The sequence below is a fragment of the Anser cygnoides genome, chromosome 6 (genome assembly GCF_040182565.1).
Source record: "Anser cygnoides isolate HZ-2024a breed goose chromosome 6, Taihu_goose_T2T_genome, whole genome shotgun sequence".
Lineage (NCBI taxonomy): Eukaryota > Metazoa > Chordata > Aves > Anseriformes > Anatidae > Anser > Anser cygnoides.
The window spans coordinates 36,352,179-36,379,952 of record NC_089878.1 but is presented as its reverse complement, the minus strand read 5'-3'; the positions used below and the strand labels follow the sequence as shown (position 1 = coordinate 36,379,952).

At 38.1% G+C, this 27,774-nt stretch overlaps 1 protein-coding gene across 5 annotated transcripts in view; it reads left to right on the top strand.

Annotated features, from left to right (window-relative positions):
• LOC106041006 (von Willebrand factor D and EGF domain-containing protein-like) overlaps positions 1 to 24,471 on the top strand; it is a 177,936-nt gene extending 153,465 nt beyond the window's left edge. For 2 of the 5 annotated variants that reach the window (XM_066999140.1, XM_013189239.3), the window contains 4 exons: positions 8,519 to 8,614; positions 9,767 to 9,862; positions 15,702 to 15,799; positions 22,926 to 24,470. In XM_066999140.1, coding sequence (XP_066855241.1) covers positions 8,519 to 8,614; positions 9,767 to 9,862; positions 15,702 to 15,799; positions 22,926 to 22,940 — 305 coding nt within the window. In that variant the 3' untranslated portion in view covers positions 22,941 to 24,470. Of the gene's footprint in view, positions 1 to 8,485; positions 8,615 to 9,766; positions 9,863 to 15,701; positions 15,800 to 22,925 lie in introns of those variants that run through there. The other 3 variants (XM_066999142.1, XM_066999141.1, XM_066999143.1) reach the window with 3 other exon arrangements.
• Positions 24,472 to 27,774: the final 3,303 nt, after the last annotated feature.

Here is a 27,774-nt window from a genome sequence, read left to right as displayed (position 1 = left end):
TTCACAGACTACAGAATGATTTTTGCTGGAGTAGAGAATCTGGGGTTTGGGCCAATATTTCTTCACTTGTATCTTAAATGCACTAAAGAAATGTGTCTGATCTGCTGCTGTATGTAAATGCATACTTAAACTAAAATAGCAGGGATTCCTGAATTGCTGCATTGCTCTTTGCAGTGGGCAAAAGTGAATTTTTCTTTTCCTCTAATTGATTTAAGTAACAATACTCGGGGGGGTAGGGGGAGGTGTCTATTTTTAATTAAAATACATATTTTTAAGTCTTCTCTTTAAAAAGGGGTGTAAAGTCTACTGCTGGAAAAGTGCAGGGAGTGGCAAATGCTGGAGATTACATTGTCTGCTTATCCACAAAAAGACCTTGGCGACACAATCCTCTCCAACATCGATTCCCAAGTAAGCCTCAGCCTACTTCCTAAAACAGATAATAACATGATGAATAACAGATTAGTGCAGGGCCAAAGCAGACAGCAATCCTTTTCTGCAGTTCCTGCCAGGGCTCCCACCCAAGGCAGGTGCCTTCTGTAGAAGAGGTCTTTGCTACCAGCCAGGGCACAGTGACCTGCTGCTGTTCCTCTTCTTGGCTTGAAACCGTGGCACCCATTTCACTGCAGTGCTCTCGGATTCCCCTGCCCGAATCTCCCTTTTTCTTTGTACGGATGGAAATACACCAAATTGCATCAAGCACAGGCAGTGGCTTAGCCCACTCAGAGCAATGAAAACACGCCTAAATGGCAGGTCATAATGCAAGCACAGAAGCAGCAAAAACAATCAACAGAGGAAAACAATGTATATGAGAATCCTCTTTCACTTCTTATCCAGGCATGACAACGAAGCGGCTCTACAGAACAATTTATACACACACTGTAATGGTTCACTGACCTAATAAAGCACAGAGCATTCTTCAATGAAGAGAAAATGTTGCCAAACCCAAGACCCTAACAAGATGGGAATATAAGTTGTGCTGAGAGTATACTTCACAATTCCCCACGTTAATTATATACTAACAGTCACAAAGATGAGGATAAAGTATAGCTAGACTCTCTTTCAAATTAATAGTATTGCAATCTGACTAAAACCAATTGGTAAATGAAAAAGAAGTTTTTGCTAATGTTCTCAAACCTGATATTTCCTAACAGTATATTCCCCAAATATATTTTATGCACACCTGCAGGTGCTTATTTTGTTTATGGTGGCTTTCAATCTGAAAGATGCTGAAGTATTTTGCAACTATTCGACCATCTTACAGTTGTACTTCTAGAAAGAGTTTCTCCTGGTAAGAGACAATAGGAAAAGTGAAGATTAGGGCACCCAGAGGGAGAAATATTTCAATCCAAAGAGAGTGGACAGTCCCCTCTCTGAATTGGAGTGGCAATTTTTATTAGTTTCCACAGTGTCCTGAGCTTTAAGAGTCTTGCCCACCACACACTGTCAGGGAATCATTTGGAAATATAGACAGAGAGACCAGGATCCTCTTGTACTGGTAGAAAATTGTGTCATCTGATGGGAGCAACATAACAGTGCAGACAGGATCCCAGTACATTGCATATCGACACTCGGAGTTTAGTCTAGCATCTCAGTAGTTTGGCCAACCAGTATCTATTATTTTTCCCATTTTCTTTTCTGATCTAATACCTGAAATAGATTTATTTCCTGCTTTAATAACTCTAAAGGACCCCATAGGTATATCAGCGTACACATCAGAACAAAGACCAGACGCAATTAGGCAAAGCACTGGCGTCATACTGCTGTCTATACAGCCTATAATTTTTCAGACCAATTTTTTCTTCTGAAATGTGTGCTAGGTCATGCAAACTAACTCATATTGCTAGAGCTGTGCGGTAATGTGAATATATTATAAATGCAAACTGTCGCGACACCCATCACAATTACATTTACAGCTCCCTCTGTGTCTTGTAGTAATTTGTTCTCCTGCACTGCATCCCTCTGAGGTTTCTACAAGATTTTTTTTACTATTCAGAAAGGTAATTTATTGAAGAAGTGCTTTCCTTCTCTGTCAGAGATACGTGAAGCAAGAAATGGGGATGAACAAACCTCAGAATGATTGGTGGCTTTATAAGGCTAAGGATCCAAATTTTAGAAGCATCTTGCACAAAAATTGCAAACTTTTATTACATGACAAAAGTTACTTCTTCTTAAAATTTAATCTAAGGCTGTAATTACTGATACTCATTTAATCACACATCTGAAGTCACTTTGGCAGAGCTTGGACAGAAAGCTCATGATTTACAAATCCAAATCAACATAAATGGGGAATTTCAGAGAAAAGCAAGCTCTCTCCCTAAAACTTAACACATGCAAAACTAGATCCTGACTGCCCTTGGAATGGACAAAAAGGGACTAGAAATTGCTAGTGTCCCAAGTCCATAACATGTTTTTCAGAGCTGTGTGCATTCGGGACCTTCACAGCAGCAGATATATTGTTACATCCATCTCACTAATGATCTGTTGCGCATCAGTTATACCCTCTAAAGTGCAGAATGACATTTTTTACCTTGACTAGTTTCTGGCTACTGTCAGGGCAGTAGAATCCATGTAATGGTGCCCTGGGTTAGAAATCCCCTCTTTGGCCAGAACACACTGGTTTTGTGATTCATTTCTTCAAAGGACTAAAGATCATTCAGCAAGATCAAATCTTTATTCAGAGCCTGGAAGCATCCAGCCAATCTTTTCCTTACTGCACTCAGGGTAATGTTTCATTTGAGCGGTGCTGCTGAGCTGCATGATGCATCCAGAGAGCAGCGGAACCTTTCTTCCAGCCGATCAGTTGAACTGTGTTATTTCGTGAAACTGCTGACCTGGCCCTCCAGTTCTCCTCCTATGAAAAAGTTCATCAACATCCCTCCACTACAAGGCTGCATTCACAAGCTTGTCGCATTCCTGGCACTGAGCTTGTCCCCCCTCTGGTGTTTTATCAATAGGTGACGTATATTACCTATAAACTTTAGAAAAGGACTAGAAGTGCCAGTTTTAACGCAGAAACCAACTGCTTTCACATCTACTGGTTTCATTTTTGTTCTCAGCTTGACTTCTGTCATCTGTGTTTTCCTGACAAGACCAGTCGGTGTTATTTTTAAATCTGTCCCTTGCTCTGTATCCTTCCTGTGTTGTATCTCCCCAGCTACAGCTCTTTGTTTTTGAGAATGTCACACCACATCAAGATAACCACCAAGCAGAAAGCAGAAAACGAACATTAAAACAACATGTCCACACACAAAAGCCAAAACTGTGACTGATCAAGCTTCCCACTCCTCAAAAGAGCAATTGAGAGAGCAAGTACAAATATGCACTGGAGCCACAGAGTAGTCAGTCCAAAACCAAGCCCAGCCAGAAATAAAAGCAGTGCCTATGAATCACGTACAAATGACAGCATAGGGATGGTGACAAAGGGTACATTGAAGTATATATCTACCAGTAGGTGTTCTTTTGGCTACGTTTCTGTGTTCTTTGTCAGTGAAGCTGTAGCCTGATGCATTACCTTAGCTGGCCCACACAGATGTTACCGCTTGAGGCTATTTTCTCTCTTCCATCCAAAGGCAGAATGCACCCAGAAGCAGGTCAATTTTATCAGCTTCTACAAGCAAGGGGAAAGGAAAAATAAAGAATAAAAAAATATAAAAAATAAAAAAGAGAGAAAGAGAAAAGTTGTCTTGAAAACTACATCTTCTAATCAGCACTGCAGTGTGACACACTGTCTCCTCATGAGCAGCATGGCTCGGGATACATGATGACAGGTAATTCTTGATTCAGAAAGAAATCGTCCGTGCACTCTCATTGTCAGGGAAGGCCATGGATGTTCAGCTGCAACACAGCGTATTACTGAAACATTGCAGAAAATCCCTTTCTGCCAAGATTTTAGAAGCCTGATTTAATATTCCCTCTGCTTTGCCTTTATAAGGGTGGTGATGAAGATTCTCCAGTTTCAACAAAATTACAAGGCTTTCACTCCTTATTATCATCCACTTCTAGCTAAGAAAGGTGCAATGGGGTGCATGCATCAAAAGGTGGCTAAGGTTTAACCAGAAAAGTTTTTTGTCTGCTAATCCACAGAGGCAATGGGAGTCTGAAGGAAACATCTGCCTTCTTTTATTCACTGTAAACTCATCATCAGCTACTGCTGGCTAATACTGTGATTGTTAGAACAAGAGATTACTCCCAATTGCTTGTAGCATATGCTGTGAAGCAAAGCATGCCCACTGCTTAGCTTCACCACTAGTCCCTTTTTGCATAGCAGGGATATTTTGCTTAATATCATGCATGTTTTAAGGGAAAGCTTATTGTAAATTTATTGCAAGAAGTGCAGACAAAGGAAGACACTGGAATTGTAGGTGTCCACTGCTGATGCTACTTGCACCAGGAGGACCTACTGGACTCTAGAGCCAATATCTAACTTCTGCTTTTTTTTTTTCCTTATAATTTTAGTAATCTCTGGAATTATATATTTTGCAGAAAAAAATATTGCCTTTGGCTGACAAAGTGGGAGGTCTGGTTACTGTAAGGACGTCAGGGCTGAACTGCTAGCTATGGAGTTCTGTGGAGGCTGATAAAAAGAGTTGCAAGAAGCACTTCACTGGGTAAAGTCAGCCTAGAAGGGATAAGCTATAAAAAGGGTCACAGGAAATATTAAGTTATTGTAAGGTCAAAATGCATTAAAGCCATCAAAGGGAAATAGCTGCTACCTAAAACAGAATTTAGCAACTTGTGAGTCCCATTCAGTACGTAGAAGAATTGTGTACATTTTGTATGATGTTCCGTGCAACACCTGTGTTTTATCTTGAAACCTGCAGCTCCTGGTTACCTTATCAAAATCAACCCTCACCTGAAATATAGCGTGTAATCATGCTTTTTCTTTAACCTGCATTATCACCTTCAACATAGGCTTACTTTATCTAACTTCCCAGTTTCAGAAAGCATAATGTCATGGAAATCCTTTCTAGTTTTAAACTGTGGCCTTCACACCCTTTACAGCATTGAGTAACACTGCTGCATATGAAATTCGGTGCTTCAGTTCTTACTGAAGAGCATGGAAATGCTGACGTTAACACCATGGGGAATGGGATTAGGGCTTTAGCGATGCTTGCTGACTGCCAGCAAGCTTGCACCCAGGATATTTAGGTAGTGGAAGGCTCTCTCCACCCCCAGCGATATGCCCTATCAAACTGTAACAAAGGGAAGGCACAAACGTGTTTACATCAGTTCCATTAAGGCTGGTTCCCAAGGCAGGTGGAAAACCTACCAAGCTGCTGTTGTCTTTGGGTCAAGATGCTAGGCATTTTTCAAGGGGAGGGGAGAAAAAAGAAACGTAAGTCTTTACAAAGTCATGCCAGCGCCTGGGAGGTTTACGATAATTTGATTTGCTCTCCTAGTGTCTGATAATTTATTTAGTTTTCCTATGAGAGGCTGTAACATTTTTGTTTGCTATTTTGAAATTGGAGCTCCTCCACAGAGGCCAAGGAGTGGGACTAGAAAGGATCAGAACTAGTTATAATCAACAAATGCTGAAGTCTGCCTGATGGGTATTGAGATGGGATTGTATTTAAGAAAGTTAAAGAAAGGTAGAACAAGGTAGAGATGTCAGACAGAAAAAGAGGAGAGACAATATGGCGTACATTTACATAAAGGTGCCTTCTGAATTCCTTGAAAAGACAAGAAAGTGTCTGCCCAGCAGGGCAAAGAGCCAAAACTGCCCCCTCCAAAGCAGAGCAAGTTTGGCCCTGATCCTAAATTTCCCACTTAAGTACTTCCCTCAGTTAACTTGGAATTGAACTCCCTTGGATTTATTGCCTAAGTGAGAGATGCCGTAAGCGATAAGCAATGTAAAAGAAGTTAGTGCTACATTTTCATGGTTACTTGTTCATTTGTAAGGCAGTTGAACAAAGACAAAAACAGATCCCAAGTTGAAAATCAGTTTGAACTCTCATGTTTTACTCAGGCCAAGACTGGACCTCCCACGTTACTTAAAGCTTTACTGAATTACAATGCAAATTGAGCTGGAACAAGCTCATTTATGCATAAACTGAAAACCAAAAGTGAATCAAAAAGCACAACAGTTTCACTCCCTGTAATTGAAGGAAGCATCTGTTGTCATAGAAATTTTTGTCTGATATCAATACAAAACCACTAGCATTACCTTAAAGTGCAATTTTTTGTATAAGGTGAAAAGTACATTAAAAAGTTGAGGGACAAAAAAAAAAATAGAAATCCCTGTTTGAACAAGTATTAATTTGCTTCTAGTTATTTTTTCTTGGCTTCATTTTATTTTGGTGAAGAGAGAAAGACAGTCTCTTCTGATCTCCAGATGAAATCCTTGGGTTTTAACACAACGGTCTTGGGACAGCAGATTAGCCACGAGTGCATTATGGTCTTTGAATGTCACAAAGCTTAAGGTCATTTGAAATCTAGATCCAAATTTTATTATTTGGGGTCATTTTTCAAAACAGTGAATATCTGAGCTGTTTTAAAAGTGAAATTGGAAGTCAAATACAGCACAATATACAGCTGGAGGTCAGAAGCCTTATTGGTGATGTGAGATCAAAAGGGGGAGAGAAAGAAAGGGGAAAAAAAAAAAGATTAATTCAGAGTTATGGTTGCCATAACTCTTTGAACTCATCTAGGTTTTGATGAGTGTTGCAAGACTTTTTGATGGTTCAGCAAGAACTCTAGATCCCTGTTAACCTTAGTAAGCAGAAGCCAAGATTATAGCATGGATCAGAAGAGGTGGAGAAAAAAGGGCAAAGAGGGTGACAGTTTAAGGGCTTGAATCCTAGCAGCCCTTATAAGCATGGGTAAGACCTCAGGCAGGTCACTGTGCTGAGAGATCCGTGAGCCTTGGCACAGGGCAAAACGCAAATGTAGCAGCCAAACAAGAGCAGCCATGTGGCTCCAAAAGCTGCCAGTGCAGCAGTATCTGTGCCAAAGGAATAGAGCAAGTGACCAGGACACAAGAACCTACAAAAGCAATAATTCTGTGCATCATATTGTTCATGTTCATTATTATTCAGGGAAATAATTAGGGTATCTAAATCTGCTTATCTAAAGATGTCTGATATACCTAAGAGAGGAACAGAAGGTTGTTCTCCCATTAGATAACAGTTGGTGGGTTTTTGCATGCTATTTTTTGAACATCATTCCTATTTTGAGGTTGTGGAGTGGGTTATGATACTTTCACAGCCCTGTACGTAGAGATGTCTTGAAAACCAGAATTGCTACAGCATTACTATTCAAGTTGTGGTCTTACTGCTGATTTGCCAAAAGTCATCACAACCTTAAGACTAATAAAGGTATTGTAATGCTACATTTTAGCTGCCAGACCCCTCGGTACCTGCAGAGGCATGTAGCCTGCTCCCTACAGAGGAGCATGGTGCTCAGCAGCCACTCAGCTCCGCACACGGGGAGAACTGCTGCTGATTGCTGCTAACAGCAATGGGACACTGGGAAATCCCATTGTGCCCATAATGCCTGAAAAAGGGTAGAAGCCATTCCACACAAATGTTCTCCAAGCTTCAGACTCCTGACTCTCATTCTCCAGTCCAACCACTGCTAGTTAACATTTCTTTCTTGTCTTCCACTCAACTATCAAATTCAAACACCTTCTTCCACGTAAAAGGCAAATCATTCCATCAGACCAGCACTGCCATGTCTCTAAATCACACCACCTCTCATGGGTTCTTCTCCCAGCTACCACGACAGGCAAGGAGAAAGAGCAGACGAGGAGTTCGGGTACATGCCTGTGGCATCTACCACATCTACCTATCTCAAAGCATCATAGTCACAGCATTTGCTGTGTTCGGACTGCAGATGTTCGATTTGCCAAAACAGTGAGATCTTACTGTTGGGTGTTGATAAATACAGGGCCTGATGTGAGATGCAAAAATTAGCAATAGGATTTCCAATGAAATCTAACAAAAAAGTTATCTGGTTTCCTCTGGTTGAAGGAACAACTCAGCTTTTGATTCTTACTCGTATGAATCAGTATTATAAAAAGGTAAGTACCTTAACAACTACTAGTGCAAAAAGGTCTACTTAGTCTTTAAGTTTAATTGAGCACAAAGATGTTCCACAATCCAATCTATCTAAATCTAAAGCCAATCTATCCCATTAAGCCCGTTCTTATCTAAATGTACATCTGAGAATACGTTTTCCAATCAGGAAGGGAAAGCTTTAAGTAGCATTTGGTCTGTCCACAGCTGCCACAAAAAAAAAGTTCTTACTTGTTTATCTGAGAATCCTTGTAAGTAACTCATCTCTCATTTTTCTGATTTTTACTGGAGCTTCCCCAAAAGACATTCTACACAAAGCTCACCATATTCCAGAAGGATGTATGGGAGATATCAAGCCTCTGAGTTTTAGATTCTTAAATCCAAGTTACTTTTCTTCTTTTTTTATTATGACCAACCAAACCTTATGAAAAGATGTTAATAAGTCTCTAGTAAAATCTTCCTTTTTTTCCCAGCTGCCATGTTCTTCATTTGATATGTATCTGCAGGTGTCTGTGATCCCATGTGCGTGAACGGAGGGAAGTGTGTAAGCCCAAATGTCTGTGACTGCCCATCTGGTTGGAGGGGAAAGCACTGTAATAAACGTAAGCATTTCTACTGCCCATCAAACAGATCATTGCTTATTACTTAGGCCAGTCAACACCAATTGTAATCTTCTTTTAATATTAAAAAACAATACAGTGCATAGAATTCATTTTGCTCCTTCAGCAGTTTGAAGAAACACAATTTTAAGCACAAGCAATACAAAATGCTGTAAACATTTGATGCATGCAAAGGAAAAAAGCTGTGTAGGGGAACCCTGGTTCTGCTTCATGCAGCTGTCTGTTACACATCTTGTTATGGAAATTCATTTTTATAGTATTAAACTTGAAGCATTGATTTTATGTTTTAACAGCTTCACATATTTTGTTATACTTTACAGAGAAATGCCATATATTTCAAAATACAGAACTATTTAAAGCCTGCTATAAAGCCTTCCAAACTGATATACTCTCAAGGTCACCAGATACATTTTGGTGCATAATTTCAAGAAAGATGTGTTCTCACTCTGTAACTCTACCATATCTGACTACTGTTACATAAAACTATCATTAAAAAAAAGAAAACCTCTCACCCTAAAATATTTTCAAGGAGTATTTTTCCTTATGTGGTTATTCATTACCATGATGTTGACAGATAAACTGAATAAATTTATAATCCAGATGATATACTGTATGCAAACCAGATTAAAATATCGGATTTTTACCCTTTGGGTCCTGGTAGTATATATGATTTTAGAACCAGTGTTTTGAAATTATAATATTAATAATTTCTTCAGAAATTCTGCAGGAAGTCTGTCTCTCACTTTTTTGGAAATTCTGAATAAATAATATATATATTAAACATACGAAACCCTACTATGCAATCCTATTTATTTATAATGTGGAACACATAATACGCATATAACACATAGGAATATACCATATGAACATATCATATGGAGAGTATTCTTAACTGACAGTGAGCTGAACATTAGAAATAGCCAAGCTACCAGTAGGTGGTCATCAAAGATATCTTAAGAAAGAAGCAAATATCAAAGAATCCTAAACACAAATTATCTGATGAATAGAGCACATCTATTCCTTTGGAAATTAGCCATTTGAAAAGAAACTAAGCAGGTCACTCTCTCAGGCAGATTTTGAACGTCTGAATATGTTGTTTACATCTTCTCACTTGTTTCATGTCAATCTGTTCAGCTGTTTGCCTGCAGAAATGCCTGAACGGTGGCGAATGTATAGGTCCAAACATCTGTGAGTGCTCTGAAGGATGGGTAGGAATGCTGTGCCAGACCCGTAAGTGCTGCTCTAATTATGACAGTCTTGTAGCCACACATGTTGCACCAGAGATCTTTGCACATTAACTCATCTACTGTGTTTACACTACATGTAAAAGTCAACCATAAAATGATTAGCACCTAAATTCTGCCTCTTGTTTGTCAGAACTGTCGCATGCTGTCAGTGAAATTATTATTTTCGAAGACATTTCTGGACTCAACATCCGTGTGAGGAAGAGAGCTGACAACCTTTACTTACGCAGATGCTGAGCTTGATTTGTCAGACAAAATTAATAGGTTTTAAACTCAATGATTTGAAAGACTAAATAAAAAAGAGGGGTCAGGGACAAAAGGAAATGGAGTGTCCTGTTCAGCATATCCAGATGGCATTAGGCACAGGAGGACACCAGGTACCTGTTAACCTAGGAGCCTGATCCTGCAAACCCTACACATTCAATGTGACCACTGAGGTGGTTTTGCATGTGCAGGTACTGAAAAAGCTGGAACAGGAAGAGCCCCATTATTGGCCATTATACGGGGTCACTTCAGTGTGTGCACGTTATTAGCTTTACGGTAAAAGGGCATGAAGAAAATATCAAGGCATTATCCCCTTTAAAGGGTAATCTTCCTTTCCTCTCACACTCACAAAGCATAATTACTTATGGAAATCTTTTGTCAGTTAAATCCCAATGGTTGTGTAATTGTTTCTTTGTGCCAGCTGTCTTCTAGTTCAAACATTGTAATGTTTAAAGTTATTTATTAGCTGATAACATATTCCTGGTTGAGTTTATTAAATAAATAAGCAAATTGTGCTTGCTCCTGTGCAAGGCAAGTAAGACTTACTATCATTACCAATTTCTGCTATACTATGAAGACACACAAGCCTGAGCATTTTTTTTATCTATTTAATCAGCTCCTTTGAAACTTTCCTTCAAATCTGTTCAGTTGATAGGCACTCTGCTTTTACTATTTCTTCCCATGTTTCCACTGGAGTGGGCAATTAAATCAGCTTTCTGTCCAAAAGGAGCTGCCCGAAACTCCTAGGTCTCACAGCAAACCCAAATAATCACCAAGTGGTTGGAATTTCACTATTTTTTAAACAGGAAGAGAGAAGACTATTGTCGGAGAGCAGATGGCTAGGTCTTATAATGTTGCTCCAGGGTATTCACAATGAGGCAGGGAGGAAGCAGGATAACCAGAAAGTCTTCATCCTCACAGATGTTACATATAAAGTTTTGCATGAAAGTGTAACCCCTGAAAGCAGGTCTGGTTTTGTACTTTGACATGGGAGGCCATGCACCGAAATCCAGAACTCCGCACAAAAAAAAAAAAAAAAATTATTTATCTGTCTGAACTCAATGAGTCCTCGCAGTGCCACCCTTTTTCAGAAGCAATTTGGGCTGGTTTGTGATTCTGGGACTTGTTCAGGTAGGAGGAAGGTAGATAACAGCAGCTTCATTCTTTGTTTTCAGCCCATCTTTTTGTGCAACTGTCCTTATCAAGATGGCAGAGGTGGAAATGTAGATGCAGGTTGCATCCCCACACTGAACACCGTTTTTCCTCACTAACTTCCTATCACATATCTGGTAGGGTGACCAAACCAAAGGATCTATAGGAACTCCTGTTACTATTTTCTAGACATTTCTCAGGAAAAAAAAAAATGTGTTTCAGTCCTCTGTACCGAGATAGCTAGCCAGAGCAGGCCATTAGGCCAGCAAAAGAGACAATGGACAAATACTGACAATTCATCTTTTTTTTCAGTTCTGTTGCAATGAAGATTGCCACTGTCCAAGTCAGAAAAATTTTATCTCTTAAGTATTTTGAAAATGCTTCAGAGAGCAAGACTGAACTCTGTGGTCAGATGTAGCAACACAAGTTGTGGAGCTTGTATCTAATTTGGAACAGGTCTTGGAAAATCCTCCAAGATTGCATTTTGGAGGAGCAGTCATGCAAGCAAAAACTTTGCCTCTTTTGCAATGATGCGCAATGAAATTGCATTTCCATTTAATGCGGTGAATTACAAATTTCTCAATGTTATGATCAGTCAAACTCACAGTGACATTGCAGAGATGTCTGTGCAGGCTGTTTTTCTTACAGTTTTACCAGTCTCTGGCTACCGCTGCACTGCAGAATTTGGCAAGAATAGGAGTAGGTTAAGAGACTTTCAGGAGACATTGTTTCAGCAGTATTGGATAAAATGCAATAGTTCTCTTTTATCAGACTGTAAATAAAGAGGTCAGTCGAGAGAATAGTTTTCTTCCCCACTCATCTGTAACTGCACAGAATAGCTTCTGAAAGAGAATCAATAAAATAGGTCATTTGTCCCAACAAATACGGTGTACGGTGGAATACACACATTATCCTTGATAAATACCTATGACTTTATGGCCATAGGTGGTCATAGAACAAGGAATAATGGTCAAGTTTCAGACAGCATTGCAAATGTAAGGAAATTACCTTTCAGGAAGACAGGTTAAAAAATGTCATTTGAAATATTCAACGTGCCTTACCAAGAGAAAGTAGCAGCTCCATAGATTAGGCTCCCTCCATTAGAAGATTTTTTCTGTTCGACTCCCTCTTTAGCTTTCATAACAGCAGCACAAATGTTCTAAAAATTCCCTCTTGGAAAACACAGGAACAGTACCACAGGATCGCTGTGTTTTCCCAAAAAATTATCGCCTTCCCTTCTTGGCTCAGACACCCATTCCAAAGCTCCATGCCCGTGGGTTTCCCCTGCGTCCTTCACTGTTAGCTCACATCTCCCTTTTTCTTGAGCTCAAAAAGAAATATTAGACCAAAGCAGTGAAGACCTGATGGTACAATCTGACTACCCTGGTAGATTTAGCCAAAACACAACCCAGCAAAGTCATAAGGCTTCTGGCCAGAGATATGAGGCAGTTGTTTAAGGATCAGAGTGCAGGATCAAGGTATAACTCTAATAATTAATTATAAAGTATAAGAAGGTTATAGTTGTGAAGGATCTTCGTCATTAAAATTCATGCTGCTATCTTCTGTTCTAATATTATTGAACCCATACTGCCTTCTCATTTGCCCTTCAGAATATCTTCTCTTTATTTGCATGTTATAAGTGTCAAGCTTACAGCCTTATAATTTCCTCAACATTCTTGCTCCTTCTCTCTCTCTCTGTCTTGAACAACATGTCAGACAGGCTTGCTTCTAGCTTTCCTGTGTAACCCTTTCAATCCTTAAAAAAAGAAAAATCGTAAAAACGATTGCCATTTGCATGCAAATTATAGTTCTGTTCTTTTAACATCCAGGGATAAATCTCTTTCTGTAATGGGCATTTATTGATTATAATTTTGTCATAAGCTTAGCTTATTAAATGACTTTCTTTGCTGAATCTGTACAGGATAATGCACACATAGCCTGTATCATTTTCAGTGTTTAGAGGCTTAGCATCCCTTGTAAATACATTTATGAAATATTCATTTGAACTTCAGCTATGTTATTATCCTCTGTGATTTCAATTCCAATTTTCTTCCAAAATGTTTTTAACTTTTCTCCTAACTGAGCTCTTGTTTTTCTGAGCACTACAGCAGGAAGCAGTGGGTGGAGAAGGAAAGACAGGCAGGTAGCAAAGGATAAAGGAGGGAATCTTTTCCTTTTTTTTTTTTTTTCTTTGTTTACATCATCTGAGACTCAAAGTAACTACAGCTGGAAAAAAAAGGCTGGTACCTTATCTAACATCTGTTCTTCTGCCAGTGCAGACCAGAACACCCCTAGCAGAGTTAGGGATCTCCAGAAGAGTCTACCTCTCTTTTCCTTACCTGACTTTATTTTATCCCGTATCAAGAAAAAAGCAGAATCAATTTCCATTTTACCTGTGCCTAAGTTCATATCAAATTATATGTACTAATATCATACACAGTTCTCTCTCTTCTAGGACAAAGGCTTACTATACAGCGGAACAAAACTGCTGTGGGCAAAAGGAGCCCCTTCTGCTGTCAATGCACACACTAGCAGAAGGTGGAAAGTGTTTTGTTGTTTTATTTTCTCTTTTTTATTTTTCCCATGAATGAAACTTTTAGATTTTTCCAGTTATAAATCTGAATTCTTTCAAAGTTTACGGAGAAGCTGAGGAAGCAGTTGGAAGGTGATCAGCACACTGTCCTAGCTCCAGTGTGATTTCATTCCTCCTCTGCCCCATCCACAGCTGGGATTCAAACTTGGGCTTCTCCCACTCAGAACGAGTAATTCAGAGGTTTGGAGGTGCCCATTGTGGGTCTAGAGGATTGTTTTACAACAGATAAACCAGTTGCAAACAACAAAACCAAGTTTGCTTCTTGTTTCAACAAAAACGACACTTTTTAGCTTTTCAAAATAGATAGCTTTTCAAAGCTAGCTTTCCAAAACTATCTGATCTTTAAGGTCCCTTCCAACTCAAACCACTTTTTGGTTTTATGATTCTAAAATAGCAGACGTATTTCAACTAGCTCTTACAGTAGGAAGGCAAGCTTCTAGCTGTAGGTCACTTGAGTCCTACAGCAGAAAACCACCTGGCACAGCTGGCTTTTGAAAAGGATCACCTGCAGGTCCCCAGCATGTTCCTCTTCTGGACATGGTACGGGTCAGCAGTTTTGACCGAAGCACGAACCCTCACTTAAAGAATTTGCATGAGCTTAAATCTGTGTCAAAATCAGATCCTAAGACCAACAAATCCTGGAATTTGTTCCTTTATCCCCACAATTTGTTGAAGTTGATTTTCTGTGAAAAGCCCTTTGTAGGGATACATGAAACTTTTTCAGATCTGAACAAATACTTGGCTCAGTAGTGAAGGAGATGGTATTGGAATGTAAACATACTTTATGTCTTATGCTTTATTGACATGTAATGGCATATACTTTATATTCAGATCTTAATGGTGCATGGCTAGCTGCTTTCCTATATGGCTCTCTCTGACAAAAAAAATATAATAATCCACTTGTTGATATTTATTTGGCAATATTTATAGAAGTCTTAACTCATGAGATCTAATTAAAATACTATGGGATGTGTGTTCTGCTTGAATTGGTGCCCTATGAATTGGCTGTTGTCTTTCCTCTATGCCAAAACAATGTCATAAGAACATAAACTGCTTAAACTGAGCATGAAAAAATGGCTGAAATTTGAGTAATTCAACTGATTATCTTTTTATCTCCTTAAAAAAAAAAAAACTGATTCTTTTATTAACAGAATATCTTTAAATGGATAAATGATTTACATCAAATAAATGTACTCTATAAGTACTCTAGATAAGATTAAAAACTTTTATTCTGATTCCTTTATTGATTCTTTGAGACCATGAAATTACATGCCCTTGTTTCCAGAGATGTAAAGTATGCAACTCACAACATTCTCCCTTTTATTTCTTGTAATAATATCACTTTGGGGAGTAAATATTTAACGTATCTTTGCATCTCAAGACAAGAAAGGATCTCTTAACAGCTGTTATTTAATTTCAATTGGAACAAAAGCAAATCAATTTTGACACGAATTTGACCCAACCATCAATGCCCAGAAAGTATCTTGGCTTTCCAGATCAGGGCTTGCTCTGATCCATTTCCTGCTGAGCTAAGGTAATTACTTTGGCACTCTTCTCTTTCCCCATCATTGTGGAGAAGAGATAAAGAAAGATAACTGTAAATGTAACAGAAACATAAGCATGAAAAATCCTGTGGCAAACATTTTTAATGCCTACATATTATTTGTCCTTTTCTCCGTCATATGAAAACTACAGAACCATGATATATTTTGTCATATCGTTGTCATATCAGTTTTTAAAGCATGTGAGTATTCCCTTTCTGATTACAACATTTAGAGTAAGTGTATTTCTAAACAATTTTTTCTTTCACTTGTAGCAATTTGTGAGCAAAAATGTCTGTTTGGAAGCAGATGCATAAGACCAAATGTCTGCGCTTGCAGAAGTGGCTACACTGGCTCAGCATGTGAAAAGAAGGTAAGGTATCAGCCAAAACCATTGGATTCTTATAGTAAGGAGGACAAAAATAGCTGAATGTAACTGAAATAGTTTACAGGAAAAGTTCTTGATAACCTTATGAAATACGTAAATAAGGTTATAAAGGAGTTTAAAGGAAGTTTAATGACCACTAAGCTGCCGAACTAACCCCATATACAAGTTCTGCATGTAATAGTTTAATACTTCAGACATAAACATACAAAAGCTGTGTCTACTTTGATAGTGAGGGTCATCCTTAATACAGCTCTTCTGTCCAAAGCCACTAAGCATCTGCACAGTAAACAATTCTCCTGGCTAGGGCTGGATCTGCCTCTCTCCTCCAAGTAACTTCCTTAGAGGCTCTTTTCCACGTGAGCTCTCCCAGCCTCTTTTGTTGCCTGCTGCTCCACCACCAAACGGGTGCTCAAACATGCTCAAACAGAGCCACGGGGACTAAATCCCTGCACCCTTTCAACGGGAATGACAGACGCTTGAGTGAGTGCCACTTTTTTTCATAACCTGCATGACCTTTTTCTCAGAGAATCTTCTCCCTTCCACAGTCACAAACATCCAAAACATTTCATATGATTGCCACTGTCAGGGGCCACATTTCTAGGCCACAGTCATTTCCTGCAACTGAAACCCTACCCCACTCCAGTGGCCCGATTTTCCCAGTCCCCAGCTTTCAAAAGGGCAGGTTGGCCTCTCATTTACCTGTACACAAAGGCCAGGGGAAAAAAAATCAACATATTTTCATTTCAATTACATTATGCATTAGAGATAGCATGAAAATCTATTCAGATAGTCACTTTATTCTGCTAATGATAATTAGATTTTAATATCATAATTAAAGTTCTATATGGATTTTCTTAACAAGTACATCTCCACACTAAATTACAGCTCCTATATCAATAGTGAAATGCAGCTGATGTAGATAAGATGAGTAAGCGTTTCAATTTTCTATATATATGTATAAAATCTATCAAACAGGTTGGCTGTAGAATATGAAAAGATGGTGTGCTTTTTATCAAATAATTAACAGAGGAAGAATTGATACAGGAATAAGGATGCAAGAATAACTCCAAGATAAACTGGAGCTGTTGTCTGCAGGTGTTTATATCCAAGGGACATTTTCTTGGGAGGTCAAGAGTTGCCCTTTTTGATAAACCAGACAAGGATTAGCAGGATTGTTTTAGAGCACTATTCTAGGTGTGAATGTGTGAAGTATGATATTTGTCAGTTCACAAATGAAGTGGAACTCTGTTGCACTTCACAGAAAATATTAAATCAAATACCAGGCTTCCTTTTACACATGAATAAACTATTACACAGTAAATCAGTCCTGAAAGAAAAAGAAGGTGGGAAAAGACTTTGCATATTATGTAAGCCCAAAATGCCAAGCCATCAATGAAACATGTAAACACATGGGTCTCACTAGCAATGATTCATCTCACATTTTTTTAGGACTGTTTGAAGCACTCTTTCAGTTTCATGGCTTATCCTGCAGAAATACTGATTGGTTGCACTGATGTGAACATGCATTGCTTTGATGTGAGGAAGAAACCATTCTAAATAAAAAAGAATTAACAGGTTTCCTTCAGTCTGCAAGCATTGCTTAGAGCTAGAATCAAAGTTAGTAATAAAACTGGTGGATTTAATGGCATCTAGTTTAAATTACATGGCTATATGCAACCAAATAAGCTACACCTCCAAAAAAGTCAAAATTACAAGAGATTAAAATACAGAAGCTTATTTACTAGCATGGATTATAGTAGATTGTGAACACAAGGGTTTTTTACACATATTACTGTAGAGATGTTGGGATGATAGGCCTTCCAAGAGTTAATTTATTGGACTGGATCGGGTATAAGTGAACAATTTGATCAGGCTTTAATCAATTTCTTCTCCAAACCTGTCAACTGTGGAAATTTCATAATTTATCTAAGTAATTTGTTGAAGTATTTAACTACATTATTAGACCACATTGTTGTTTTTCCTAACACTGGACATCAACCCACTCTGTTACAAGTAAAACTGATACTCCTTGGGGTAACCTTGGTGGATATGGAGAAAAGTCATCACAGTTCTTTTAGTAACAACATTTACAGATTTGAAGAAACTGAAATCTTCCCTGCCTAATTTTCTCTCATTTTCCTAAACTCAACCAACCAAGCATCAAACTCATTTCTCTGTTGCTCCTGTCTAAGCTCTCGCATGTTTCTCCCCACCCTTTCTGAAGCACTGTGGCTGGGTCCCAGCACTGCCAAGCACCCAGTAACTGCCTCCCCGTGGGGCTCCGAGAATCTCGTTAATACTTTTACAGCAGGAGATTTACCTTTTTCTGCTACAGCACTGCAACTAGCTCAGCTGTTCCACGCTGTTGATACCTTATCACTTGTTTCCCATTTGGCATCTGTGTGGTTGACTTTTCCTTTGTAAGCACCGTCTTTATTGTCTTTACTTAATTCTGTCTTATGCATTTCCAACTGTTTCACCCATATATCAAAAAAATTTTCATTCTAAGCCTGCTTGCACTGTCTCCAAATGTGATATTTTTCACAAATGTGGCATCTCATTGCCTAAGACATTAATTAAAGTAGTGAATAGTAGAAAAATCAGGGTTTATATGTACCCACATTGACAACAAACTATTGATAAAATTATTTTTGATAATGCTTCTCAGACAGGCCTACCCCCTTACTTTGTTCATCTGACCCTGACTTATTGGCGTGATTATCTGCACCAACTCAGAAGCCACCACAAAATAAAAATGTATCTGCTTATAGTGGCTAGAGTGGCTGATAACCATATTTTGCTTAAGGGGCTTATAAGCTGATTATTTATTAATTTGTCTTAGTGACTTTCCAGATGCCAACTTAGTTTGAATCTTTGGCTGTCATTCTCTTGCTTCTCCTGTTTTTCTCATCTAAAGATATATATTACGTTTATTGGGACTATTTCTGTCCTTCAGGACTACATAGAGCTAATCACTGCTGGTTCAAAAACCACATCTTTAAGTACACTGGGGTGAACCCTATGAGGCTCCACTGACCTGGATAAGCTGTTTCATGTAAAACTCCTCTTACACGCTAAGAGTTTCCATATGGTGAGTTAATGCACAGTAGCTGGAATACTATAAATTTAAATCCCAGTTTATTGCCCAGTCATTTAACCTTGTAAACAGGCCCTAAATCTGACTTTCCTGAATCTAAATATTCACTTCCTTCCATACTCTTCCTTGAATTCCTATTCCCTTGCTAATTCTGATCACGTTAAGCCTTTTGTCACATTTAACCTTTCTTTGAAGACTGCAGAAAAGGCACTGAACACGTTAGCCTTGCCTGTGTCATCTGCAATCCTCTCCTCTTAGATTTACCACCATGTTTTGCTATGGGAGTTAAAACTCTTGCTTTGCTCTGCTTCTGTAATGAATCTTCAAATAGTGGGAAAAATACAGTAGCAGTGGCCTGCAAAATTTGTCAAAAAAAGTGGATTAAATTGGAGCTGGGCAGCCTCTTCCCTTCCCCCAGTAGCAGCTGACAAGCGATGCTCTAGGTGACTTCACCTGCAGCTAACTCAGTCTTGTCAGCCTCCCTTTCCTGGGGAAGGAGATGCAATGTAATTACCCTTTTTCCAGTTCAGAAGAGTGATTTCCTCCTTTGAACTTCATTTCTGGTCTTAACTTAGTCTCACAAAATTAGAGTGAAAGATTCATTTTAGCAATATATTTTTCAGAGTATAGGCTGAACACACTAAGAAGATAGATACAGGGAGCTGGAAATAAAAAGCTTCGCTGCAGAACTCCTTTTTTCTACAAACTAAACAGCGTCTGGAGTCTGGTTTTGCCAGTGCATTTGGAAAAGCTGGGCTGCCCATATTTGTTTAATAAAGTTATTCCCCTTTCTCTGCTGTAATCTTTGGTATAGTTCCCTTTCGTGCAGTTAAAATTCCTGGAGGAACAATATACATTTTCCCAAATTATTCATCATCTACCTCCTAGTTCTCACATCTATATTGCCAAGTGATTTGCAATTCATTTTCTGACATTTTTGGTTTACTTTGTTTTGGAGTTGTGCTAAACAAAGCCTGCCAAAAGCATTCCTCAGAAGGCTAATGAACTTGCTAGAATAGCAATCACTCTCTTAGAAACCTTTTGCGTATTTTTAATTTGTATTGACTCCTTGAGAGATTCAGATAATTTAGCAAGTTTCATGGCAGACATGAAGACAAATGCTCCTGCTGACTTTTACTTTCAAAAGAGTCATTACAGCCCATTTGTTCATGGCTGGAAGGGATGACCCAGTAAAAATCCAGACTAAACAGGCCTCTTCTCTAGTGGAACCACAGCTACCAAAAACTTTGACATGGGTCCCAAAAGCAACTAAGATAGTCACTGCATCATTTGCACAATAGGGAGCTTTCTAGAAAGATGAAAGGTATATTGTAACTGCTGTCTTATCTGATACCATCGTGTTTTCCTTGTTGTCATTCTTTTCTTTCTAAATGGGTTAAAATAACAGCATTAATTAAGCCAACAAAATTAATTTAAGCTAAACAATGTTATCTGGTCAGATATAAATGGTACCTAATATTACACTATGAGCTATCGTGATGCTGTATTTTCCCAAAAACAGTTTAAAAATTAATGCACTAGACTTGTCTTTCTGTCGAATGTTTATTCTAAGGCATAAAGGTACTAAGAACTCTAGCTCCTGTCAGAAAATAATAATTAAAAAGGCAAACCTTATAGCAGACATTTTTAACACTGGAATTTACCAGTGAATTGAACAGCAACAGGTCATGCATTCCCTACGAATGAATCCAGTGACTTACTTCCAAATATTAAACATACTATTGATTTCAGAACAGCCTGAAAACGCAAGAATTTTTCAAATAAACAATTTCTCATGTCATGCAACATTTGGTGCAGTTACTGACTTCAACATCACTATTACTTTGTTCATGTATACATCGAGAGATGGCAAATCACAAATCATGGTGCTCAAGTTATACGAGCTGCGTTCAGCATCTGTGAATATACATGCTACTCATCTACAGAGTTTTAGGGAAAAATGGCTTGTGTGTTCTTAAATTTGACAAATAAATGGAAATAATATGAGATAAAAAAGGGAAAGTCATATAAAAGCAGTATGGAGCTACACATTGTGCATGATAGACTATTTGCTTGCTTATTACAAAGGAATGGAAGAGTACACGATTACTTCCTCATCAAATTACTGAATAACTTCAACACATATACTTGTCTGTGTATGCTCATTGTATTCACCCTGAAACTGGAAGGGCAGCATCCAAGACCACTGCAGTTAAATAGACTTGGAAGAACCCAAGAGCCTTAGGTTTGGGTTCTTGCTATTCTGGAGATCTCCATGTATGCTCCATCGTACTGATGACAAAGGCCTGTAAATGGTCTTTAAAGGTTTTAAAGAAATATGGTGTGGTGTCCAGTAAAATGAAAATCTGTAGTGTGTGCAAATAATTCAACACACTCATAACCTCAGAGAAGCTGAAAGCAAGCTTACTAAAATGTTCATTCTGGACTTCTGCTGATGTTTCTCTGAAATAAAAAGATGCTTGCTATATCTTAAGTTTAAACAGGACTTAAGAGAATTACTGATTTGGAAATTACAGTGTTCTTCTCTAGCTCTTTTAGGAGTTTCATGACCACAAGAAACCAAAAAGTCTTCTCTGATATGTTTTGACTTCATTTGACATGTTCCTTCACAATGGGGTTTTTGGGTGATCGCACACGTCTGTGTAACAAGAATACTTAGAAATCTCTGTCCTGTTTTGTAATATATATATGTTCCAATGTTTTTTACATGTTTTTACCAAAAGAAAGCAGTACGGGACCTTTGCAGCATTTTATGCTTCATTACACTTCCTATTTTATATATATATATATATACACATACATATGTATATGCATATACATTTACACACACAAATATATAGATATCTAAAGTACAAATATGTACTTTAGTATAATTATGTATACAGACATATGGAAATGTGTAATATGAGACAGGCATGCACCCACACATTTTTATTTGACCTCAAAAATATTTATTACCCTTCCAGATATTACACACAGTTTTTTCCAGTAAAATAAATCTTTACTCTAACTAAACCTGTCTAAACCCCAGCAGGCACTTGTAGAAGTACCCTCTCTTTTCATATAAAATAAATGTGCCATGTACTATACACAAATAAACAACTGCTTCCTGGATAAATCACTATCAAAAACTAAGGTAAGGTATTTTAGAGTCAAAGAGGGAAGTAACATTTGGATACATGATGCTAATATCAAGGATAACTTGTCATATCAAATACAGATATATCAAGATTAAGGAGCACCTTTCTTCTTGCCCTGAATAATAAATTAGTATCAACATTTTTATGTGCTTTCTAATACAGCTTTCTATAAAACTGCCCTTCAAAATGGGTTCTTAAATCTATGTGCTAGCATAAAATAAAGCTTTTCATATCATCTATTATCTTGTTTTGGGATAAAGAAAATTCACTCATGTATTTAAACCAAGATGATATTCATGGACAACTTCTGCTGTATGAAAATGGGATAAGTGCACTGAAACGTTTTCAGGCAAGAAGCCAACAATCTCCATGCGTTATGCAGAAGTGGCAGAGTGATTTTTTTAAGGCACACCTGCTTTAGATGAAAGAAATTGAATTCCAACTCCATAACTGTCAAGCGCCACCGCAAATAATAGAGCCTAAGCGGAATCATTTCAGCAATATAGCTATTTTCCTGTTGAAGCGATGGAGCAGAAATCAGCCTTAGCTAGATGATATCACTTCATGTGCATGCTTTGGAAACAGTTCCATTCATCATTTCACTGCTTAATCCCTTTCAAAAACATGTTCTTCACTCTCTGGTTAATAAAAACTTTGGTTACCTGAGTCAAAATTGCAAAAAAAATGTGGATTGTAATTTGGCCATAATTACTTAAAAATTCCAAGGAAAATACAGTAACTACGATAAATCATTTGAACCTTGCACATAATATTTCTTACATGACACCACATGCATAAGGCTGTTTCTTCTATATTCCCTTAAGCAGCTGAATACTCATTTCTTTTTTTGCAGCTACCAATAGGATGAAGATAACATAACAGCAGGACAATGAAGACAATCATTTGGGTATTGATAATCCGGCACTGACTGCATTTTTTGTCTGGGAAGATATAGTGTGAAGAAATTGCTAGTTTTCTCCCTTCTGCCCTCATATAATCACACAGAAGAATAAAAAACAGCCACATGTCAATAGAACTAACTTTATTTTCAAAACCATCTATGGCTAGGCTCAAATTCATGAACTGCAGCTGTAGTGTCACCATCACAATGACTGCTCCTGACCACAATGACATTTTTAAATGATACAGAACATTTACAAAGACTTTTAGTGCCCTGTCGTTCTGCTTTCATGAAAATCATAAGGCATTTATAAACTTCCTCATTTCTTCCCATTTTTTAAACAGGTTTGTTTATTCACAGTCCAGAGAAAAATAAATAAAAAAGATACTGCTCCTACTGAGAGATTTCAGAGACTACCAAGGGAAAGACCTCAATAACATTTAACTAACACTAACTCCAGTTATTATAATTCATCATTCTGCTGAGTAATTGCTAAAGCTAAATGCTTTAGTTTTCTAGGTTGCTAACGTGCCAGCATTTAATTAAGGAGGTATTAATACAATGCCTGTTGAAATGCTGGCATTACTCGCATCTGCACCTGAGTCCTTCCTTGCCCTCAGTTATGGCTATACCTTGCTCCTGAACAAGTCAACTGTTGACATGCTAAAGGTACATGAGTACCCATGTAGCCATCTCACCTTAATCCCTTGAAACATTCCACAAAACTAGTTTTTGAATCATAACATAGATGCTTACTGAAATGCTGGGAAATCTAGATGCTCTCGAAAAGAGATATTCTAATCTGAAAATTCAGATGATTATTTTTAGATTTTTTTGCCTCACCTTACAGTGGCTAAAAGATGAGTAGCTTTTTAGATCTGGGTGCTTCATCACACAATGTGGCACTGCCATGGGATGTGATGGAGAGGTGGCAGAAAACCCAGAGAAGAGATGGAAGGAGTGCAAGGAAGGGAATAAGGAAACCGATTGTAAGTTAACTTGGAAAAAAGGGTTTTAAACTGTCACCACAGACAACTTTCAAGTTCAGTAAGGTAAAACCCAAACGATCTTCTGGGCATTCATGCTATCTTTACATTTCTCTTACTGGAAGATTCAGAGCAACTGTAGATCAAAACCTATGTGCCTTGATGCAGGAATACAGGAGTTCTGACATTCCCTCACTCTTCCAGAAGTAACTTAAAGCGAACAATCACACAAGTAAGGATTTTTTGATTGAACCTTCAGGGCTGCAACAGTAACTAGATGTAAGATTTGATCTGACCCTTGCTGTCAATTTATAAGAATAAAAAATACTGACTCTAAGACCTTAGAATACTGCAAATTAAGTGATGAAAAAGCTAGGAAAACTGGCAGTACTAACTCACAGAAACATTCCTCCTCTCTTTTGCCCAGCTCATAATAGTGGCTTTTTTTTTTTTTCTCCATGGCTAACTTTGTATATAGCAAAATGCTTTTAAATGTATCCATTCTAATTTCCAATAAATGGTTTTATATTATTTGTTTCTGAAGTCTTGCTTTTCATTTTATGTTAGGAGTAAGTCCAATATAAGTAGTTTCCCAAATGCAAATATATATAAACATACATAGATATGTGTGTGTATATATTTGTATGTGTGTATATATATATATATATAATTATGCTTGCCCCAGTCCTTGCAAGTTTCTTACTAAATCACCATTTAGTTGAAGGACCAGTCTTCAAATATATGTGCTATATTAAGAAAAAAAAAAAAGTCTTAATTCCATACGGATCTAGACCGCAATTAGTAATGCTAATATGAATTTAAGTTTTTAGCATTCACATTAACAGTTCCAGGAAGACATTAATACTAGAACAGAACGTTGGCACCAGATAAGTATCTACAAGATTAAATTTAGCGTGGCAATTATGGTTTTCTTGAAGTACAGATCCAATCAATAAAAAAGATTTCTATTACCTTGCCTCCATAATGTCTACAAGAGACAGTGCTAATGAACAAAATCCCTTGCCAAGATTGGATTTGAAAGCCTAAAACAGCTTTCAGTGCCTTATAGCTTCTTACTGTATTTCTAGGAGTGACTATTTAGGACAATGTACATCCCATCTATTTTTAGAAAATTAGCAAGTTCTTTCGCATCCTTGAGGATAGCTTATGCATGCTTTTAAAACAGAAACAATTGATGATAGGCAGCAACACTCAGGTCGCTATCTGACATCAGACTGCAGATAACCTACAGGTATGTACCGTACTTTCACAGACCACATCAGTGTAACTCTCCTTTCCAAGGATGAATTTCTATACTGCTCCTTTTCTCTTAGCCACTTCAGCACTTCACTGTTTTTCTTCCCCTGACTGTTCAAGATGCTTTGCTAAGAAGCCACCAGATATGGCAATGGCTGCATTCTTTCTTAACTTGAGCTTTAAGCATGATATAGAATAATGTAAGAGATGTATATGTAAAAAAAAAAAAAAAAAAAAAAAAAAAGTTATATTTTACAAGATTTACAAGTAGAATTTTACAGGTGTTTTACAACTTATTGGACAATAACCAATCAGGATATTTCTTGCAAATACATTGTCTTATTTTTTTCTAAACTTTCCCCTATAAGCCATTCCTCTAATTGTTATATGTCCACAAGGACTGTAAGGAGTTTAAGGCAGGAGTCACTCTTACTAATTGCACTCTACCAACAAAAGGTACCAGGCCTTGTTACTTATAGTTCTAAGTTATTTACTTCTAGCTCCTAATTATCATCATGACTTCTAATACACTCTGTTTGCTGAAGACTTATTTCAAAATCCTGTTAAACCCTCAAATAAATTGAAATAAATTGAGCACAATAAATCATGATCTCTTGTTATGCGAATAACAAACAGAAGCATTAGGCAGAAGGGGGAGTGTTTTGTTTGTTTTGTTTTGTTTTTGCTAAATGTAAACATTTTTAAGAGCACAATCATTGGCAGATTTAACTCATTCATGCCTTATAATATTCATGTAGATGTTCAAACATTAAGGCAACGGCTATATTGTTTTTGAATTTTCATTGGTTTTGTTTTCAAAATAGAACATGACGCTAATGTTTTTTCTGCCAGAAAGCAGGAGACTGCAACAAGTACGAAGGAGTTAATTTTTGTACCTAGTCATCATTATTAACCTTTGCCAAAAAGATGGGGGAGAGGGGCTATATGCATCAGTGCTGAAAACCTCCTAGAAATTGCTATGAAGCAAACACTTTTAAAGAGAAAATATCCATGCTAGCTGGCATTTCAGCAGAAAAAAAATATTATATTCTTCTTCTCATATAAAAGGGCTTTTTTTCTCACATTAGGAAGTGGAGTTGAAAGAAGTGAATCTACTCCCTGAAGTATGGTAGGTGGATACTGCATCTTAATTCCTTTTAGAGTGAGAAGAAGAGCTCCAGAAATGTGCCACTTTCAGGGGCCTGCAAGATGTAATTCCTTGGTCTATCCATAAACAAGTACAGCAGTGGCTAAACAACAGAAGCCACTAATCTTGTCCTAGAGAGACCACCCAGAAGAGAGGGAAGCGTGGCCTGGTCTCTATGTGTGTTTAATGCTTCGTCCCCCTGCCAGAAAACCCCGTTCCACATGGATCACTGAGAAAACAGCAGATGATGGATTGAGACGAGTACATTTTTGGGCTCAATTCAAGCTGGTGACATATTGGAAGGGCCTGCCAACCTATATATCATGTCCCAGATGAAAAAGACTTTACAATACTCTACATACATAAATAAACAAACAGAATTATTCAGAAAATTATTTTCACTTTAAATAATTTAACTACAAAAGCTGTAGAGCATGACATGCTCTGTGGGCATAATACGACATCTTTATGCTCAATTAAATTTTTAACATTAATATCATTTGGAGAAGGAGTAGGCAAACACGATTATACATGGTATGCGTAACAATATGTACCTCTAAGATTATAGTTTATACTTCTGCGAAGTAATTCACAGTCAGAAGCTCTGAGGATGAGCTGTCACATTCAAAATTAATGTTCGTTATTAAGAACAAGCTTTTGTTGTCACAGCACGTGAAAACTAGAGCTCTGGATCTGACTCTCAGGCACTGGTGAGACAGGCTGAGAACAAGAAGGTGGTCTCAGCCTTACAGGCCGTGAGCTAAAGTCACACTTGCTCCCATGCTTCTAACAGCTGACATCTGGGAGACTTGGCATTAGGCCAGTTTCCCCTAGTAAGAGGAAAGCACGGCACGGATTCAGCGTGTGATTAAGTTAAGCAGGCTGTAAGCCCAGGGCTGGGAGCAGATGCAGGTAGGCGAGCACACAGGAGCTCCTCCTGCAGAGCGGCCTGCAGGCCCAGCCCTGGGAAGCCAGGCTCCCCAGGCTTCGGCGTCGGCCTCCCTGACCTAAGCCTTGTGGCTCAGGTTCATTCTGCCTCTGCTCTCCTAAATCTCATTTTCTTCCAGTCTGACTCCCAGACAACTCAGTTCCAAATTAGACACTGGGCTCTGCAGGCTTGGAAGGACCATGTCTTCCCTCCGCCCTGGTGCTGGAGCCTCTCCATCCACACCTCCCAAGCCCCTCCAGTGGCTCAAACAAAAGACAGAAGGTGATTCCAAGGAAAAACCCTCACCAGACAAATTCTCAATCTGAACCAGAATCAACTTTTATCCTAATGATCATAATTTTGTCAAAAATGTTTGCACTAACTACTCTCTAAATTTTACTCTTCTGTCATGATAGCGTTCCCAATGGGATCAGCCAATTTTCCAGCTGATTTCTTTGATGCCTGGAAGACTTTTCTTTGTGT